Source organism: Amblyomma americanum, chromosome 2 (assembly GCF_052857255.1).
Source record: "Amblyomma americanum isolate KBUSLIRL-KWMA chromosome 2, ASM5285725v1, whole genome shotgun sequence".
In the NCBI taxonomy this organism is placed as follows: Eukaryota; Metazoa; Arthropoda; class Arachnida; order Ixodida; family Ixodidae; genus Amblyomma; species Amblyomma americanum.
Genome location: NC_135498.1, coordinates 149,521,957 through 149,542,317, shown reverse-complemented (window position 1 = coordinate 149,542,317; position 20,361 = coordinate 149,521,957). Strand labels below are relative to the sequence as shown.

General features: G+C 45.0%; 1 protein-coding gene across 2 annotated transcripts; it reads left to right on the top strand.

Moving 5' to 3' along the window:
* The first annotated feature begins 255 nt into the window (after positions 1-255).
* Positions 256-20,069, top strand: LOC144119164 (pancreatic alpha-amylase-like). Of its 2 annotated transcripts, XM_077651862.1 has the most exons (7): positions 256-461; positions 2,134-2,291; positions 4,057-4,246; positions 11,289-11,610; positions 13,360-13,726; positions 18,109-18,427; positions 20,003-20,069. In XM_077651862.1, the coding sequence occupies exons 1-7, from the start codon at positions 279-281 to the stop codon at positions 20,012-20,014; spliced, it is 1,551 nt and encodes a 516-aa protein (XP_077507988.1). In that variant the 5' UTR covers positions 256-278; the 3' UTR covers positions 20,015-20,069. The 2 variants fall into 2 exon arrangements, with proteins under 2 accessions (XP_077507988.1, XP_077507987.1); XM_077651861.1 differs by lacking the exon at positions 20,003-20,069 and having other exon boundaries at positions 18,109-18,474.
* Positions 20,070-20,361: the final 292 nt, after the last annotated feature.

Here is a 20,361-nt window from a genome sequence, read left to right as displayed (position 1 = left end):
CCGTTCTTGTCTCATCTGTTCAAAGCCAGAGTACCTAAAAGAGAAACACGGTACTAAGGTAATACAGGATGATGGACGAAAAGGTGCGGATTAGGCCTATAGTGAAGAACAAAACGTTCTGTTTTAATGTTATCTATTCTGTTTTGGCATTATCAGCAGCACATTAGTTTGCAGGGCACTCTAGTTCTCTAATCTCGGAATGCATCTCATAGCAACTGCTGCGGCAAACTTCTTTCGCGTATTTGGGTGCAGGCTAGCCCTCCTGTCCTGTCATAGGGATGTCGAGACTCCATTGGCTTGCTGTCTGGTCTTTGGCATTCACCAGCAGAGTCAGCTGTTCCAAGAATCCCAACATGGCACCTGGACGGAGTGTCGTAGTCCAGCTCTTCGAGTGGCGATTCGATGAGATCGCCAAGGAATGCGAGGTGTTCCTCGGTCCACGCGGCTATGGCGCTGTGCAGGCAAGTTGTAGAGCATACCCATCAGCGCTTTCTTAGCTCCTACATTTTCTTTGAGCGTTTACTCTCACAATGAACACTTTCTAACAGAAAACACAAACGGCAAGTATGTAAAAGTAACGATATACTGTGGAGTAGAGAAAGACAGAAAAACAGGACCACGGAAAGGCAGGGAGGAGAACTAGGCGACATCCAGTATGCTACAATACACTGGGGAATGGGACGGAAGGAAGGAACGAAAGGGAAGGGAGGAGCTGGAGATCAGAACAACATTAGGATTGACGCTGGCGGTAAGTGCCTGCTCGGAGTGTAGAGATGCGTGCGCGAGCTCACACTACGTAACCTGCACATGCAGGCGAAAATTAACACGCGTGCATGCTATCATGTATTTGGCACCGGCAGCTCTGTGAGCAGCTGTATGAGAGACACATGCCACTTCTGTTCGAACGACCGGATTTAATGACGAATGGGGCCCCCGAAACGACGGAAAACGCAAAAAGACTAGTTATCCTTCGAGCTCTAACGAATTACATAATACGTTTCAGCAGTATTAGCTGCATTGCCCTAGGATGAGCAGCGCAGAATGAAGGCAAGCAAAGATAGCTGTACGTTTTTGTAGTTGCATTAAAAATTAGGAATATTATTGCCGTACATACTGTGATTAAATATAGCTTGTCAGTAGTAACTGCTTGCCTCTTGCCGCGTCTCCAAGTAATTTTTGTTCGTAAACGACTATGCCATCGCTATTTGCAATGCTTGTTCCGACCGTCACTCATGCACAAATATGCGCTTTGGCTAACGTTTGCAGAAAGTTCCACGCTTTTTCAACGGGGCTCCCAGCTCATTCATTTCAAGCATAAATACCATGTTTATGCTTAGGCCAGGATTCATGCTGCTCAAAAAGAATAATTTCAAAAATATAGCACTTGTATGTTACAGCTGCTTAACTGTAAGTTAAAAACGCGGATTCTAGCAAAATAGGTTGAACTTCGCAGTGATAGCAACCAGCTATGGAAAGGAAAGTTATGTGTGTAACGTGAAGAAATAGCAAGAGGGAAAATTGAGCCTCAAACGTGAGTTAATGATATGCGTGGAAATCAAGAAGATATGTGTATGAGCAGGGCATGTAATGCGAAGGCAAGATGACTGGTCTTGGTTAAGAATAACGGACTGGTTTGTCAAAAAGAGGAAAGGTTAAGACGGGGTAGGGGAGGAGTGGGGTAAGTATATACCCCAGCGAATGTACTATCCTTTTGTGAATAGATTTAGGAGGACAGCTACACAAGAAAAAGACCGCGTAGTTTTGAAGTCACACCTTCTACAGAAAAATCATTCATCGAAAGTTATCTTCACCCGCTCAGTACTATTGATGCTAACGGCATGTGTTGCCACTCGCAGAATCATAAATAAGTCCTCATCGCCATGACGCTATCGAGATCGACACTTGTCAACTATTGACATGTTGGTGCCGCTTCAAAGCAGTGTCGGATAAAAGTTTTCATTAGCTACGCAGTGCGAACACAATTCGTTAAAGAATATAATTAGAGAGTCGTACCAGCCTACGTGAACTGCTTTTGTGGCTTCACTCATGACAGCTCCAAGGTGCCCTACGTTATACCAAATGAAATCTCCTTACCTACATTATTCTGTGTTGTTACCCATGCACTCCACGCAGACATCGCCAGTTCATGAAAACGCCATCGTTTTCGAGGAGAACGTGAAACGACCGTGGTACGAGCGTTACCAGCCCGTCAGCTACAAGATCCAGAACAGGAGCGGGAACGAAACATTGTTCCACGACATGGTTCGCCGTTGCAATCGTGCTGGAGTTAGGTGAGAGTTTTATGGTCGATTGAAGCGCTAATGATAAGCAAGAACCTTTAGTTTCTAAAGTTTGTAGGTATCATCGAAGCTTCCTAGCATGAAAAAGTTCGTGAAACAACCTTAACTGAAGATATCTTAGCCACATTCAGCAGAGGCGTTAATTTTTTCCCACAGGTGCACCTTCGAGAAAACTGACAGAAGCGGGAGGGGGGGGGGGGGGGTAAATTATGTCGCTTAGCATGCGCCAAAGGCTTAAGGAACGAACGGTGCGCGTTGGCGGGCTGAAAGTGAAGCAACATTGTTAGGCGTCCAGCCTGCAGCGAGGGGTCCGTGAAGGACACTATGATATTACGTTCTTTGTTGTTCGTAAGCGGTAAAACAAGTACTAATGGCGGGCAGATTGACAGCTGTCCCCCAAACTGGGGCCGATGCTGTTTAAGCGGGGTAATGCCACAAATCAATGTTTGTTTTTGTTCTTTTATTACGTTTCCTACTTTTCGCCTTTGGCGAGCGGCTTTATCACGTGTTAGTCAACCGAGAGGAAACCAGATTTCGCCGCAATCGTTGCAGAGCCTGTAAGAAACTGTTCCTACGGTATACTGTACTGTTGTATGTTCTTAAAGATTCTTATCTCGAAAGAACGTCCCTTAGCACAAAGCAGAGATGATGATGATGATGATGATGATGATGATGAAAATGTGTATTGAAAGTTCAAAGAGGATGGGTTACGGGAAGACTGATCGGATCCCAAGTCTCGGACACTGTTGGTAAAAGCCACGGCCCGTGCTCTTACGATCAGGGCTCATTGTTCCTCGAGGTCTTAGCTAGACAGGGCGGCCTCCCAGTCCTGCCACGTTGGCTGATTTATTTTTCACTACAAGTATTTTTCTCACAAGCCCATACAATATGGTACACGTTTGCACAGAAACCATCATTCTTAGCCGACGACCGTCCAATAAACTTGCTTTCGCCCGCGCCGAGTTCAATTACTTTTGTAACCACCAGTTTTCCCAATCACCAATTACCGTACTGCGTCAGTCTAGTCATCACATCTCTCCTGTTGTGCCTGAGGTTAAGACCACTTTGGAATATAGTGCGAAATTCAGTGACGGCTGTAGCCACAATGTACTGATGTCGGCAGTCGGATAGCCCTCTTGCAGCGTAGAATCGGAAGCTGATAGGTAATGTGCTGAGTTCGTTGCGAAGTCACAGATGATCACACATAGAAGAGCTGCAAACAAACGCTTTGTTCTGAAATTTTGCGTGTGAGGCGGCAATACAGTTGCTCGTGTGTCATGCATTGTGGGGTCTTGCCGCTGGAACCATCTTACCTGAACTTCGGTGGCACACACCCCAGAGATTTCCCATTTTGCCGCGACTTCGGCGGAGCGCATTGCGCAGTCTTGACGCCAAAGCCTATTTGCCTCGCTCTATACACTGTACTAAGTGCAGGGCATTTCTAGCTTGCCGCTTTCTTTTACCGCCTTGGGCAAATTTTCAAGATTGTGTAGCAAAACGGTTTCTTATCGCTGGCTATACCATGGTACGTGACATGAAACGCTACGCAGCGGACCTGCCAGCCTGCATATATCCCGCGGTGAAAAGAGGGCTTAGATGTTTTATGTATTTGGCTGAATGAAACAAAAAAAAATGAAATGTTTCTCCTCGTCCCACTGAGCAATTCGTATCTATGCGCATCTTTTTTGTAGCAGTTATTTCTCGACGCCTAAAGATTGGTGACGTTAAAACCTTGGCCAATGGTATCGTCCGCCAGAGTCTACGTGGACGTCATTCTAAACCACATGACTGGAGCAAATCTCAACCACACTGGAACGGCGGGAACGCCGTACACCTACAAGAATTGCAGCTATCCCGGGGTTCCATATGGCCCTGGAGAGTTTCATACAAGGGAAAGCTGCGGTTCGGCTTCTGGTAGCATTGAGGACTACAAAAACGCAAGACAGGTGAGACAATAGAAATCATGTGCTTACACCTGCTCTCTCGAGGACATGTGCCTTGACGTCTTGTCCGATAAATTCCCGCCGCAGCTGTTTTAATGCGTAGCATTAGACCCCCACGTAGGTAAAAAGTGTCCCTGAGCAGTGTTCTCTGACAACTCCATCTTCCTCCTGCCGCCTGCCATGGTTGGCAGGTGGCAAAGTCGAGAGAGAAAAATCCCCCCTCTCAACTTGTAGGGAACAAGAGGGAGAGGCCATAAGGTAGATGTGGGTGGCTACCTTGGGTTCTGACGCGGGCGGAGGAATGCGCAGCATCACGGTGACGGCCAGGGGAACAACCCACACCGGTTGGCTATTGTGGAAGGCAGAGAGTGAGGAGGAAAGTAAGCTGAGACGTAGATCATGTTGGTTTTGGTACGCAGGGTGACCAGATCTTTTGGGGTCGAGGATTGAGTGGATTCGGCACGAAGCCAAAGAAACGTCTACCCAAAAGACTTTATTCAAAAAACCATTCGACGTCAAAAACACAACATTCGTCAAGAAATCAACGCACAAAGACCAACGCCACCACCAAAATACATCACTTTACCTTATGTCGGAGGTGTCAGCAAACCATCGCCCGAATCCTAAAAAAATCGGGCCTCCAGGTTGCGCACAAGCCCACAAACACTGTTGCGCTTTGCCAACCTGTTCCCAAAGACCGGCCGCCGAGAGAAAGAGCCCAAGGCATTGTCTACCGAATTCCATGCGCCGACTGCGACGCAAACTACATCGGCGAAACCAAAAATTTCAAAGAAAGAATTCGGCAACATAAGAACGACGTCCGCAAATTCACGAGAGCGCAATCCAGTAGCCGAACATTCCGAGGACTCCGACCATAGAATCAACTTTGAAGAAACCCCCATCCTCGGAACCGAAACAAATTATCACAAGAGGCTTCTTCTGGAATCCTGGCATATCCAAACCAACCCGAACAATATCAACCGCACAAAAGGAAACCTGCCCCCAGTATATGCCCAGGGAGTTCGCTCTTCAACGCAACGAAAAAAAGTCGCCATTCAGCACCTCCCTGCAGTGCACCAGCGTGACTAACAACCTAAACCCCCCTCCCCTTTCCCGCGCCTTTCGCGAAACAGTTGTCGTTCTTTTCACCCCCCCCCCCCCTCCATACTTAAAAGACGCTAGCTACTGCCCTCAGTCACCCCTGATGAAGGAGCCGAGTCGGCTTCGAAACGTTGGGTTAAAGTTAAAATTTTGGTTGGAGATGTGCAGTTTATAAAAAATGCACCATTTGCTTGAATGTACTTGCGAGGAAGTTCCTCATTTGATGTGTTATTGTTGTCTATTTCTTCTTTGGTACTTGCTTCTAGGATCCAAAGAAGCTAATGCTGCCTTTGCGTCTGACATCCCAAACGTCTCCAGGATGTCGTTATCGTGGGCTCTCTGGTCCAGTGTTAGTTTTCCATCTTTTTCTTTCTTCAATCCTATAAAGAGAATGTCCCAAGTCTCGCATCAGATTCTTCATCCAAGTCGCTCTTCAAGTCGGCAATCTCTTTCTCACCTTCTGCGATGATCAGCAAGTCATCAACGTAGACTCTACGATGAGGTTCTTCTTGTTGACATGAACACAGGGTTCTGCTTTTTATCTTGTCATCCCTTCTGATTTGATCATTTTGTCCAAAGCAAGGTTCCACTCCCTTCCAGATTGTCGTAGCCGGTAAAGGCTCTTCTTCAGAAAGCAGACTTTATCCTTCTTACAGTCATTCAAAGGCTGCGCTTGTTCCATTTACACGCTCTCCTTCAGAATACCATTTAAGTATGCTGCCGTGATGTCCATATGGTGGATCTTCTAATTCCTTTCAACTGATATGGCCAGCAGTGTCCTGACGGACTTAAGCTTCACTACAGGAGAGAAGGCTTCCTTGTAATCAGTACCTTTCACTTGTGAGTATCCGCATGCAACCAATCGTGCCTCTAGGACACCATTTTCGTCGTACTTCTTGCGGAACGCCCACTTGCATTTACGATTTGTCTGTCTTTCGGTCGTGGCACTAGCTCCCATGTATTGGAAGCTTCGAGGCTGTTCAGTCCACTCTGTATAGCAGCTTTCTGTTTCTCCTTGTCTGGCGCAGGTAAGGCTTCGTGTAGAGTTTCTGGATCTCTTTGGCTCTTTTGCCTGGCTATGCAGCAGCCATGACATTCACTTTGGCATGGTTTCTTGTTTGCTAGTCTTTCCGACCGTCTTAGTGCCTTTGTACCACAAGCTGTCACGCTGGACAGTCGCTGCGTAGCTCCTTTCTCCTGTATAGTTGCCTCATCTTCATCAGCTGGTGAGCAAACTTCTTCAGCATAGTGGTAATCAGTATCATTGCGATCTGAACTACCGACATCATGTGGCTCGCTCAAGCTGTCTTCAACTTGTACCATGATTGTGCAGTAGGAGTCGCTATGTGTGTCAGTCTTGCTACTTGCAACTTACATACATACAAGTTTTATTCTCCACAAAGAAGTGGAAGGAGGCGGAGGGAAAAGCCGTACATTTGTGGCTTGGGTAAGCTTACATGGAAAGGACTCTTTTTCAAGGGTAACGTTCCGACTTACAAAGAAGCGATCTTCCTTCTGGTTCCACAGCTTGTGCCCCTTCACTCCTTCTGTGTAGCCGACCAGTATGCACTCTCCTGCTCTCGGGTCCAACTTGCTCCCCTTGCACCGTCTGTTTCGCACACTCCATGCTCTGCACCCAAACACTGTTAGGTAGTCCAGTTTCGCTTCTCCCCCTGTCCACAGACCTCCTGGTGACTCTCCTCCAACCGTCTTCGATGGGCACTTGTTTCTGATGTGACTTGCAATGACAACGGCATCAGACCAGAGCCTTTGGGTGACACGTCACCTGATTCGATGAGAATGCACCCCGTCATGTCAAGCAATGTTTGGTTCATTCTCTCTGCGACTCCATTCTGCTCAGGCGCGCCAGGAATGGTCAGCTGGTGCCTTATGCCATGCTTGGCCAGGAACTCGTTGAGCTCTTTGCTTGTGTACTCTCCTCCATTGCCCCTGCGCAAGGTCTTCACCTTAGTACTGGGAAGATTTTCCACCACGCCTCTGTACTTGTCAAACTCCTGAAGCACTTCGCTTTTGGCCTTCATGGGGTGCACAACAGTATATCTTGAGTAATCGCCTTTGAAGGTTACAGTGTAACTGGAGCCCCCTTTCGTCGTTGGTGTGATCTTTCCAACTACATCTGAATGCATCAGCTCCAGTGGAACCTTGGCCCGTGTTGACTCGTCCTTTGGGAAACTGCTCAGTCTTAGCTTTCCCAGACAACATGTATCGCATTTGTCCTACACAGGGTCTTCACTAGCTCCACAGAGGCGTCGAATAGCATCCTAGTGAAGGTGGCCTAGTCGTCTGTGCCACAAAGCTGTGTCTTTTGTCTATGCCATCTTAGTCGACATTATTTATTTGACAGAGTGCAATCTTCCCATTCGAGTTGCAGTAAGGATCACCTCACCGGTGTCGTTTGTAACTTCGGCGTTGGCCCCGGCGAACGTCACGTGCAAACCTTGCTCTTCAATTCTTCTGACTAGTAGGTTGCCATTCAAGTCAGGCACATAAAGGACATCTTCTAGCGTGATGAATGACCCACCGCACTCTTCAGATAGCTGAATCTGAGCTCTTCCTTTCCCCATGACACTCATGGATTCTTTGTTTGCAGTTAATACTCCTGGCTCGCAGTTTCTACTCCTTCCACTTGTGAGAAGTCATGTGATCTGTAGCACCGCTATCAAGATGCCACACATGAGGAGGCGCTGTTATCACATTTCTGGCACATAAAGCCATCTGTGTTGCAATCATTGCCTGTGATGAGTTTCTCTTCTTCTGGTCATCCCCTTCGTCTTAAAACTGGTCACAATCGCTGGCTATATGACCAATTTTGCCACAAGCAAAGCATCGCACCATCTTCTTTTGCATACTTGAGGTGTATTGATGAACCTTCTCGTCCTTGACAGTGAGTTGATGATTTGCCTTCTCACTGGGTTGCTTTCTCCCTATCCTTAATCGAGCTTTAGTGATCAGGGCCCTTGTCTGAGTCTTGGTCGCTTAACCGATCTTCGTCACGATGCAGCTGTCTCTTTTCTTCGATCAGCAGCCTTAGTTTCATTGTTTTAGTCGTGAGGGTTTGTTCGTCTTGCTCCAAATTCAGAATGCCCGGTTCGTATGTGTAAGGAAGCCCCATTAGCATCACTAATGCAACCTCTCTGCCTGTAAATGCATAGCCTGCATCTCACAACTTCCTATGCAGTACCATCAATCTGCCTAGGTAATCTTCCATTTAGTCGTCTCTCTTGATTTTTACGTTGAAAAAGTCGCGCATCATCTGGAATATATGCAAGAGTCTAAACTTTTTAGTGGATTTCCTGCAGCACACTCCAGGCTTCTTTAGCAGTTCTGCAAGTCCCGATGTCATCCAGGTGGTTGTCTTTGACGATAAGGAACAGAAAGGTCAGGACCTTGTTCTCAGTCTGCTTTCCTCGCTCGTATATTTCTCTATTCGAGAATCCAGGGTCGATGGCTTCCCAACATACATTCTGTACGAGAGCTGCTCTTTCCCTTATCGACCATGTGTGATAGTTATATGATGACAACCTCGGCAGTCTAAACTCGTCTAACGCCGACATGTTCGCTGATCCTCGAACGGAAGAGGGACAACACACTTCTTTCTCGGAGCTGTTTCTCAATCAGCGTACGCAAATACGATTTGTCGGTCACTTCCTTTTGAAAAATTTCCCCACTAACACCCACTGAAAAAATTTTGTCAGTCATTTCTTCCTGACAGTTTTGCTGTACTCACGCCAGACGTGTCTAAGCGCCTTCCGTACACACCCAACATGCAACATGGAGCCTGCAGCAACTCCGGTGTCGCGTGACTGTCCGTCTTTCTTACAAAAAAAAAAATACGCACTTCTCACTTTTTTTCACGGGCACCCGCCACTTGTCAAACACTTCTTCCCGACAGTTTCACGATGCTCACGCCTGTCTAAATTTCTGAAGACATCGGCACGGCGTAGTGAAGGCGGTGTAGCTTGACGTTTTCTGCTTCAACGTGGTCGCACCTTTTCGTCCCTCAGCCAAGGCAATCCGTCTGATTTCTTCAAAAAAAGTGGTCGATGCGTCGCCCTGGGCCCATAACCTGTTGGTTTTATTGAGTACGCAGGCTGACCAGATCTTCTGGGATCGAGGATTGAGTGGATTTGGCACGAAGCCAACAAAACTACACACAACCGTTAAGCTGCCATTTTGTTTTTATAACACAGAGCAAAAGAAAACAAGAGGGAGAAAACAAGGGGGGGGTTTGAAAAGGTGAAACGGCGACGGCGCACCAACGGATACATGGCGCCATCTCGTGACTGGCCATTACACTACAGACAGATCAGAGATCAGAGCGGCGCACGTCAAATGCCACACTTGACGAAAGTATATGGCAACGACCACACGCAGCGAGACGGCAAGACGTTTCCTTGTTCACGGCGCATGAACGAACCCAGGTATCTTGGCTAGATTCCATCCCACCAAACCTCCGTCATTTCGAATAAGCGTATTCACTGTCGTATAGATAACCAATGATTCAAGATATATCCGCGATTGTTTGTCCCTTTCTTTTGCGATTGGCCACAGGCGCCTTTGGCCAGTATATATTGTGCGTGCCAAACACCGAGTGCCCGTCAAGTGCATCTTAATCTGCGCGCTAGTTCCTTGCGTCACTCTCGTGATCACGTTTTCTTCGTTCACACTCCCCTCACTCGCCAATATACACTCCCCACATCACAGATGCCACACTTATGTTAAAGTGGTTGCGTACAAGTTTATCTTTACTGCTTAACGGCGCGCCGTAGTGCTTGCGAGTGGGTCTCATGGAAGCGGGACCTTCGCAGAGCGGCGTAGAAAGCGTCGAAGACGTGCGGCCAGCCCGGCCCCGCCATACGGGATATCCTGATGTAGAGGAGAAAACAAGTCGAACCATGCAAGTATAGAAATGCTAACAAGTACAAAGAATGCTAAGTGTGCAATAAAGGTGAATATAAAATGTGCGTGATGTGTTCTCACATGCAGAACGGAAAGAATATCTAACCCTACGCTTTTGTATCAAATCGGCCCGTCAGACGACTGTCATTTTTTTCGACGTGCCCGTGTGCTCAGTGTGTGGGACGCAGGACGTTGTTCAGCTTATTTTGATTTGTTGCCCTTTTTTATGAAGTAAGTAAAGTTATCTGCCAGAAAAAATTCTCCATTCCTACGTCTACATAGTGTTAAGAAAATTGTTTTAACAATGCCAGCTTTCTTTGATGCCTGTTTAAGGACGTGGGCATTATGTCCTCTATGCTGGACGCAAATAACTGCATTGTTTTAACCAATAATAATTTCCTTGTTAACCCTGTCCTACTCTCCGTCCCTCTGTTTCCCGTATTTTATTGCGGTATAAAAGGTCAACGACCTTTTAGTCCCATTTATTCTCCTTCAAAAGCAGTGCAGATCTCGCCCTTTCCCACAATATACAGGAAGCTCCAGTTTCAAAAATATACAGCCAGTTTCTACGGAGGAATGATTTCTATTGTTACTGCACCACGTAAGATGGGTATGTCTTGCGGGCGTTGCCTGCTTAAAGGAAAGCTATTAAGTACAAACGAAAAAGTGTGCCGTTCATTCATACTTATGCAGTATTTATTTCCCTAATGCAGGTAATCTGTTCCCTTTCATATTTTAGCCGTATGCACTAGCATGCAGTTAATTAAAACAAACAAAATAGAATTTAAAATGCCTTATGGCTACCAGGAAATGTATCATTGGCCTGGTGCAGCATTGCTTAAATTTGGTCTTGCGAAAAATTAAGAATTCATTCTATCGTTAATTTAACTTCTATCTTGTGACCGTCATTCTCTTAGCCTTTCGGCGCCGGTGTACTCTACGACACCAGTATCATTAAACTGACGACAACATTATATGTTGCCGACTTTTTGGACCACTAACCAAGTCGTTCCTTCTGTCCTAGGTGCGTAACTGCGAGCTGGTAGGGCTGCGAGACCTAGACCAGAGCAAAAAATACGTTCGAGAAAAGATGGTGGAATTAATGAACAAGCTCATCCGGCTCGGAGTGGCCGGGTTTCGCATGGACGCCGCCAAGCACATGTGGCCTAAAGACCTGAAGAAGATATTCGCTAAGCTGGACGACCTTACCACCGAATTCTTTCCTCGGCATACTCGTCCGTTCATTTACCAGGAGGTTATCGACATGGACACGGGAGATGCGGTGACACGGTGGCAGTACCAGGGACTAGGAAGGGTCACCGAATTCCTTTACGGCGCTAAGCTAGGTATGCGGTGCACGTACAATATTATTAAGATTTTGGCGATGGTTCTGGCTTAAAATTGTGCGATGTGCGCATGTTTGGCAGGACTATGGAATGTGTGACGCATCGAGAACTTTGTTATGCATGCATGTTGTTTCCACAGTTAGTTCGCTGTTCAGCTCTCTACAAAGGCGGTCCTGATCTTTAACTTAAAGTGTAGGGGCGGAAAGACCCCGAAAGCTGCTTAGCGCCACGCCAGTCACCCTCCCCAAAACAAAATTCAATCACCCGAGGGCACACCAGAACCAGCTTTATGTTTTACCAGGAACATCCTGCTCATTGCCTTCTGGCCCGCATAAATACCGTTTTGAATATGGAGCAGCGAACGCGGTGCATTTCATTTCTGATGTGTTAATGATTGGTGACACTGTTATCCCTTAAGACACTCCCTTACATAACACTCACTGTGAACATGACTCTCACTGAACGTGCATCAAGCCACACCAAGGTGCGACGTGGAGTACGCCGTGAACAGCCAGAAACGGTTTTTTCGACAGTGTTGGATTACATCTTGCCACTACGAGCACTTCCCCTCATATAACGAAAACACATTGGCATGTTATTATGATAGCCGGAGTCACCAAACAATTTGGGTCGAACTTGCGCTCCTGCTTTTGACAGGACAGCTGTAAATGGGCCTTTCATCAAACTAAAGGTCATCGTCGACTAGGTTTTAACTAGATAGGCCTAAACACCTGCCTGCCAATGTCTATGCGAGTGAACTTCGAATGAACTCTTCGCGATTGCTGCTAGATAAAGATGAAAACTGTTAGAACTTTTATGCGATCATTATTAGACAAAGAGCAGTAAATTTGTTGAATGCCACTCAATTTTGCAATTCGTTACAAAGGCGACATGCTTTGCCGAGAGTTCACAGCGCGCGTCTGATGAAGAAACTGGATTGCACAATTAAGCTCACCTTGGGTTCAAACACAAAGCAAACGTTTCGAATTTTACGCCCGCGAGACTAGAAGTCATCATAGGTCCGGTTTGGTAAACATATCTTAACTCCGCCTTCCGTATAAAACATTAGTCCGTATACATTCTTGCGGCACAGAGATCAGCCAAGGCCGCTGCATCTGAGAGGAGAACACAGTTACAAATGAGGTGTGTCAAGTACCGAAGTCTCACATTTTGTTCGCCCGCCGTCCAAGAACCTTCCTTCTTCGTTAGCGGCCCATGGAGTGAAGAGAGTCCAGCGCACAGAATAGTGATTATATCTCGGCACTATACTTACAGTATGCACAGAGTAATTGTTCAACCTCTTACCCCACCTGAACGTGACAGAGCCAATGCTGTGGCCATACCAATAAGAAAGGAGCATTGGTTCGTGAATGCAACACCAAGCCACGGCCGACACAGCAAGCTTGCTTCGCGTCACGGAAGGCAGAGTGGAAGTCAGAGCTGTACATCAGCGTCCCAGGATTGCACGCATCATTTCTAAAACTGGCCTGAAATTCATTAGGCGAGCTTGTTCACCCGAGCAAGCATTCGAAGCCCCTCCTCTCGAAATCGGGATCAGTCGGTTATTGGCAGATCGGGCAGCCTCGTCTGTGCGGTGGTTTTCTACGATTACACTGTGACATAGCAGCGACTGGTAAACAAAAGTGCGCGTAATTTTGTCTATTACGTCATCAGGTATAGGAAAGTAATACCCCGCGGTATAACTTGCGCATTTACGTAATTTTCATTTTTGTTTTAATTATTTTCTAGGAGCTGTCCTCCGCAAACGTACAGGCATGCTGCTCAAGTACGTGCGCAACTTTGGGGAAGGTTGGGGCTTCTTGCCGGGAGGCGATGCCCTCATATTCATAGACAACCACGACAACCAGCGGACCGGCGGTGCGGACATACTGACGTTCTTTGACTCTCGTCTCTACAAGATGGCCGTCGCCTTCATGCTGGCCTGGCCGTACGGGCTGCCCCGCGTGATGAGCAGCTATAGATGGCCCCGCTACTTCAGAGAAGGCCGCGACATAAACGCCTGGATAGGCCCACCCAGCGATGAGGCGTGGCGCATTAAGCCTGTAGTGAGGCTGCGCGACGACACTTGCGGCAACGGATGGGTCTGCGAGCACAGGTAGGATGGGGCTTTGTTCAATTTAAGTTCAACATTGCTGACTTCTTAGGTCACAAAGCCACTCAGTGAGCAATCAGACGCATTCTGCTTTCCTCCTCGTTGATCGCGTTATAGTGGTGCTAGTTTGCTACAGCTATCAGGCCAAATAAGAAACAGAGCTTCGATACTTCTCAACACCACTGAGTTTACGCGCATTGATATTATTTGCGAAGTTCCTGCCATAACTAAGTGTATTCCATACGGCGGCCACTTATTTAAAGCAGACAAACACAAGAGGCAGGGACCGCATCAGCAGTCGCTGTCAACTAACGCTCCCTAAATGCAGTTGGACACGACAGCGGGTCATCGTAAAAGTAACAGAGTACAGTGATATTCGGGTGGCATAAGGTACAAGTGTTGAAAAGAGAAAGAATAGAGGATAAACGTAGAAGGCACTTGCGTAGAGTATAGAAAAACGCACATTCATGAAGAAGAAAATAACACTTTCACATTTAAAACAATCCCATGAATACACCCGTGATTTCTGTCCAATACTTGTATTGTATAAATCACATATACACACTGTTTCAGCGAAGCTCGTCAGTATGGTGCTTAAAAAACTTTTTTCGAGCAATAAAATGCCACCTAAGCCATAGTAACGAAAGCCGTCTTCATTCTTGCCTTCTACAATCGATATAGCTGCTTTAAACCTATCTTTCTACCTCCCATACTGACTCCCTTACCAATCGTCAGAAAGTTGAGACGTATCAACTATCAGCTAAATTTATATATTACAAACACAATCTTTTAACTGTTGTAGTGTTTATCTGTGAATAAATTCACCCAATGTTTACTACTATAAAGAAGAAGAGACATGCTTAGGGATTTATTTACCAGGATCTCAGGAAACAAAATCCGGAAGAGGGGGGCTTTCTCTATGAAATATGACAACCAATAAAGTGCGCGCATGCAAGCAAACAAGGAAAATGGTTCGTGAACAAACACAGAAGACTACAACATTGCTCTGCAGTGAACATAAGCAGAAAACAGGGAACAAAGTACATAAAAAACATTCAACACATCGTACAGGTGAGCGAATGGTGCCTTTTTCAAACCAAATCGAATGCGAATAATTTAACTGTGCTACTGAATCGAATACGAAAAACTTAGCTAAAATCGCGTCGAATAAGAATCGAATACTTTACGAATATTCGCTACATGTGTGAATTTTCAATCAACGATCGTGAAAAACAGCGAACCGCTGCTTTCGTAGTTAAGGCTGTATCTGGTAAAAGACGAAACACTGATTTCCGCTTGGGGGGTCGCAACACGAAGTCAGCGTACTAACTCTGTCATTGTCGCGTTATGCGTACAGGAAAAGTGTCCTCCGTAGTTCACAACGGAATAATTAGCTCCACATCTCAGTGCATGAGATAGATGAGAGCTACGTAAAACACTTGAAATCCGAGGCCAGGCATGAAGGCCAGGTTTGCTGTATTTGACTGGGCCCTACCGCGTCGTCCAGTCTCTGAGGTCATGTATCAAGACTGTGAACACCGCCACGTGAATGGGCCTGACCACGGCTCTGAGCCCTCCATCAAACGCATACCGATCGCGGCAGCATGGTGGGTGGAGTGTACAATCCCTGTTTTTTTAATAGTCGCGTAAGAAAAATACAGTATGCCTTATTCGAACTTCGCGCGAATAATTCAAAAGTATTCGAAAACTTGAGGACGTAATCGATTCGTTTCGAATAATTAAGAAAACGCACTCTTAATTCTTTCGAATAATGCAAAAGAAGGATTATTGTTTCGGCGTTCGAAATTTCCGAAAATTCGGACACCCGGAACACATAAGAAATATAAAGTGTTTTCAACTTTTGCTTGAGGACTGATGATTATGACTATTTATTTTATTATTGCAGTTGTTCCACACCTTATGCTTCCAAAAGTTACGTTCGCAGTACATTTTTTTTTCCTAATTGCAGGAAGAAGTAGATAACCTACTTCTTGAGGTGAGGACGTGTTTATCATTCTATTAGGAAATAAATGTTCAGAGAAGAAATATAACTTTATTTGTCTCTGAACTACACGTCAAACAAGAGCAATAAAAACATGGCAGAACTTATTATTATTAAGTTGCGCAAAAGCAGTGACGAAGGTTCAATGAACTGAGAAAACGCGAAAATGCGTACAGCTTGCTTCTGAATATGTATTAACAGGCAAAGACATCCGATACGCAAGCTACTCTCAGATAGTATGCAGCAGATGAAATGAGTACTTCGCTCTAAAGTTACCAAAGTCCGAGTTTGTCAGAACAGTAGAGCATGCGAAACGATACCTTAATGTGAAATACAAACTTCTCAGAAATTAAGAAAACATGGCGGGAAAACTTTATCTTTTAATTTATGTGCTAAATGTTACCTTACCTTGTATCTCATTCTATTGCCCCTCCTGCCTAGGCCTACCAAGGCTGGAAGTATTGAGCAAATAAATAAATAAATAAATACCTGAAGGTATTAATCGAGTTGTACACCTAAAAACACACTTTTGTTAGGGTAATATTCAAGGATTTCATATGAAAGGAATGGTTGCCCAGAATGCTTCTTTGAGAGGACCTTATCACAATAAAGCGATTATTTTTTTTACTGATGAGCAAGATGTATTCCTGGGACCATCATTCGAAGAACTGAGGGTATTTTGAATTTGAATTTTTAAGACAGCTACGCAGCTTGCAGAAGCGAATAATGTGGTTTTGTCTGTATGTAACATGTAACCGAAAGAGCACAATGCAAACGCGAGACTATTAATAAAAAGAAAAAATAATATAGGGGACGTAGTTTGAGCCTTGTTGCGCCCCATACATTTTCTTTTGTAGTGAGAAAAATTTCCCCTGATGCAAGCAGTTTTGTGTGGTCGGACTAAAAGTTATTAATTATATACAGTGAAGGTACGCAGATGCCATGAGTTTTGAATTTAGCAAAATAAAATGTCATGATTGGTGGTGTCCATTGGTTTCTTTAAGCCATGAAAAATAGTCCTAATGAGATTCCCGTGATCACTAGGCACCCTAGTCTTATCATTAAAGCATGCAATAGCAACCCCAGATGACAGACCGCATCTGAAAACATGGTGTTCTGAAACTGTCATATTTTTTATAGTATTTCTTGATGCGAGCTTCAAGAAGTTACTCTTGTAGTTTGATCATAACGGATCATATAAACGCTGGCCTGTAGGTTTACACCAGGTCAGTACTGCCTTTTCAAGCACTGAAATAATTTTTTTGCCTGGAGACTTGTGGTTAATATACCAGTCATAGAACAAGGTGAAATATTTTTCAAAGATAGAGACATACAGTTTCGATAACATTTTTATTGTGCGACGAGTGGATGTCTGTGCCAGCGCCGGGCCTCATCATGTTAGTTATGGCAATCGTTATTTCTTCGGGCAGGTGGTCTCTGTTGTAAAAATGAACGCTGTTTACGCAGCGGAGGAGCTAGCTTACGTGGTTGAGTATTCTGTAAAGTGCCATGGCTTAATATGCCATTAAATACATTATCAATATCAGCCGGATCAGTGAAAAGTGTTAGTGTGAATCGATGATGATGTGCATGAGAGGGATTGACGGTTGTTCAAGAATTCAGTAACGCGGTTCGGTTTCCATTTGGTATCTGGACTGCAACTAAGAATATTTTTTTCGCAGTGCTGTAACACAGCCTTCTTTAACACGGAAGAAGCTACGGTACTTGTCGTAGCGCGCTGTAAGCGTGGCGTTAACCATTTGGTTTTCCGTTTTGTTATGTAGGTTTTCTTTTTCCAAAGGCAACTTCAAAGATTGTCTCTCAGCCATGGAGAACAAAAAAACAGTGTATTTTGACTTTAGTAGATACTTAAACAATTCTGACCCGACATTCATGGTAATCAAAAAAAAAGCAGTGATAGCTTTTTCAGGGTCCGGTGGCAATAAAATCAGAGGCCAGTGGGGGGGTGAAATTATCTCAGCAGACTTGGTAGCCTCAAATATAGCTCTTGTTAGCAGTTCTGGAATGGTGATCACTGTTTCAAAAAAGAAAAATTGGTAAATGATCGACGATAATTATTTCAATGATGGCTGTCTTAAGTTTCTGAACACTCAGTTTAAATTGTGTGTGATCCAACAATGAAAGAGTAAAGTTTCCCATACAGCGCACAGGAAGCGTATTCCATGTCTCTAAGAATTTATCGGGTTTTCGTCTCAGCAACCCGAATAACAGCCGTCTTTGATCTGTCGCATCCCACTGTCATTGGATGTAGAAATGGTTTCTCACCTAAGTTACACCCATAATTTAAAACACCATAGTTAACAACGCTAAGTTTGTGCTGCACATTATTTCACTGAGAACTGCGTTTCCGGATCTGAACCAGGTGGCGGCAAATTTACAACCTTGTTCAGCTCCGGAAGGTGGCCGGAGACAATCCAGTAACCACGTGGTGGGACAATGGGGCGAACGCCATCGCCTTTGGACGCGGTAACTCCACACTTCTTGTCATCAACAATGAGGATCACTCCGTCGACATCACTCTCCAGACGCAGCTACCAGCCGGGAAGTACTGCGACGTTGTGTCTGGTAGTAAGACTGCAGCAGGCTGCACAGGGCGGACGGTCACTGTGGACGCCCAGGGCAAGACGAAACTCAGAGTGGACAGCGGTTGGGAAGACCCGATGGTCGCTGTGCATGTCGAAGTAAGTTCGACGAGTTTCACGCTGCCCACACCCAGGCGCACCTGACTCCTGATTTTGTCATTTTGCGAATAGTGCCTTTCTGATGACTATTAATGCATTATATTCTAAGAACCAATCGGTAGGAAGCACATAGTCCAATCAACGCAAAAGAATTCATCTACTTTAACACAGCCTCTGAAATATTCATCGGATTTTTTGGGTACTGTCACTGTTACGTATCTATCTTCCTGTACTCCTATACGCAGGAAATCAAATAAGAACTAAGGCCCTTAAATGTTCCCAGTCGTGCAAGTGGTATGAGAAAATTGAGCGGTGGGCGAGCCGTTTCGCATCTGCGAAACTTTTAATGCTGTAAAAGAATGACCTCGGTCCAGGGGTTCGAAAGAGCCTGCAATATAAGAAAGAATTATATAAACTGGACACGTTTTGTCAGTTAAGTAACTTTTCGAATATTTTATACTGTGTGTAATGCTGCGAACATATGACGCCTTTTAACAGTCGCAAACGTTATTCAGCTACCTCAATTTCGACCACGTACAGCATTCTCCGGAGAATACGGGTGCACTGACGTCTCCTATTTGGTAGTGCTACAGCACAAAAACAACTGCCTTGTCACGTAAAAATGCAACATGATGGTATAATTTTACGTGGTAGGTTTAATCGTGCAATCTTCTTCGAATGCATTTAATTTGAATGAGCAAACTTATAAGAAGAGAACAGCAAAAGAACAGTCATCAGATGGTAGTGGTGCAGTAATAGGTGATAAATGTTCACGCATGAAAATGACATCCTATGTTTGGGTCACATCTTGCCTTGAGTGCTACATGTTTCACAAAACTTTATCTCCGACATATAAATGCCGCTATCTTGTAAAAAGAAAATACAGCGCAAACGGAGATGACGGACGAAGAAGAGGTGCACAACACAAGCGCTGTCTTGGAACTCAAATTTTATTCAGGAGGTAAACACATATATAAAAGCGACCGAAAAAGTTGCGAGACAGCGCTTGTGTAGTGCACCTTTTCTTCGTCCGTCATCTCTGTTAGCGCTGTATTTTTCTCTTTAAAGAAACGTAACCCAACTAGCCCAACTTTCCATCCTACTACCTTGTAACACTTCTCTTAATAGCTACAGATATGCATCTGCAGTAATTTGAAACACGAGCATATTCCACGGAGCTAATGAGTGCAGCCACATCATTTGGCGAGAAATTCGCTTCAATGAAAAGAATGTGCTGTCTAAAGAAATACAAGCTTCGTGATAGAACCGCTTTACTTGGCAGCAACCAGTCACCGAAGAACACATAAAATGACATGCTTAGAGCTGTAAAGTCTTTTCAGTCTGTGGAAGCAGCCATAAGAAATTGTACCTAATAACATGACTGCATAACACCACTGTAATGCGCGAGAATAAATTACTAGTAAACGATACAAAAACCAACTACGAAAAACTGCACCCTGTTAAAAATCTTAAATTCAGTCTTCAACCTTCGTGAGCCAGCTTTTACTACTAAGTTAACCTTTCCTGTTGGCGACTAATTCTTGACGGTCTGTATAATTTTTTTTTTCATTGCAGGCGAAACTTTGAAGACTGTGACATCGAGGAAACACGATGATTTTCTAATAAATGACTAATTTCCAAGCGAATAAACTGTGATGCACTTAGGCGCAATCAACAGCCTGCATCCAGTCGCACACTGGCGACATTCAAAACAATGATTCAAGTTGTCGGTGTATAACGCGATGTACCTATGCTATTTCCTTCAGGTAATAAGCGCGTGGTAAGAAATTTGCTTTGAATTCCATAACATCTCGACAATGGTCCATATGACGTAGGAATTAAACCACATCACAAGGCATGCCACAAAACAGCTTATCTAATGGCTCTTCTTCAGAGCCTACACGCACGTCTGGGAGTTAGAAAAGCTACGTGGT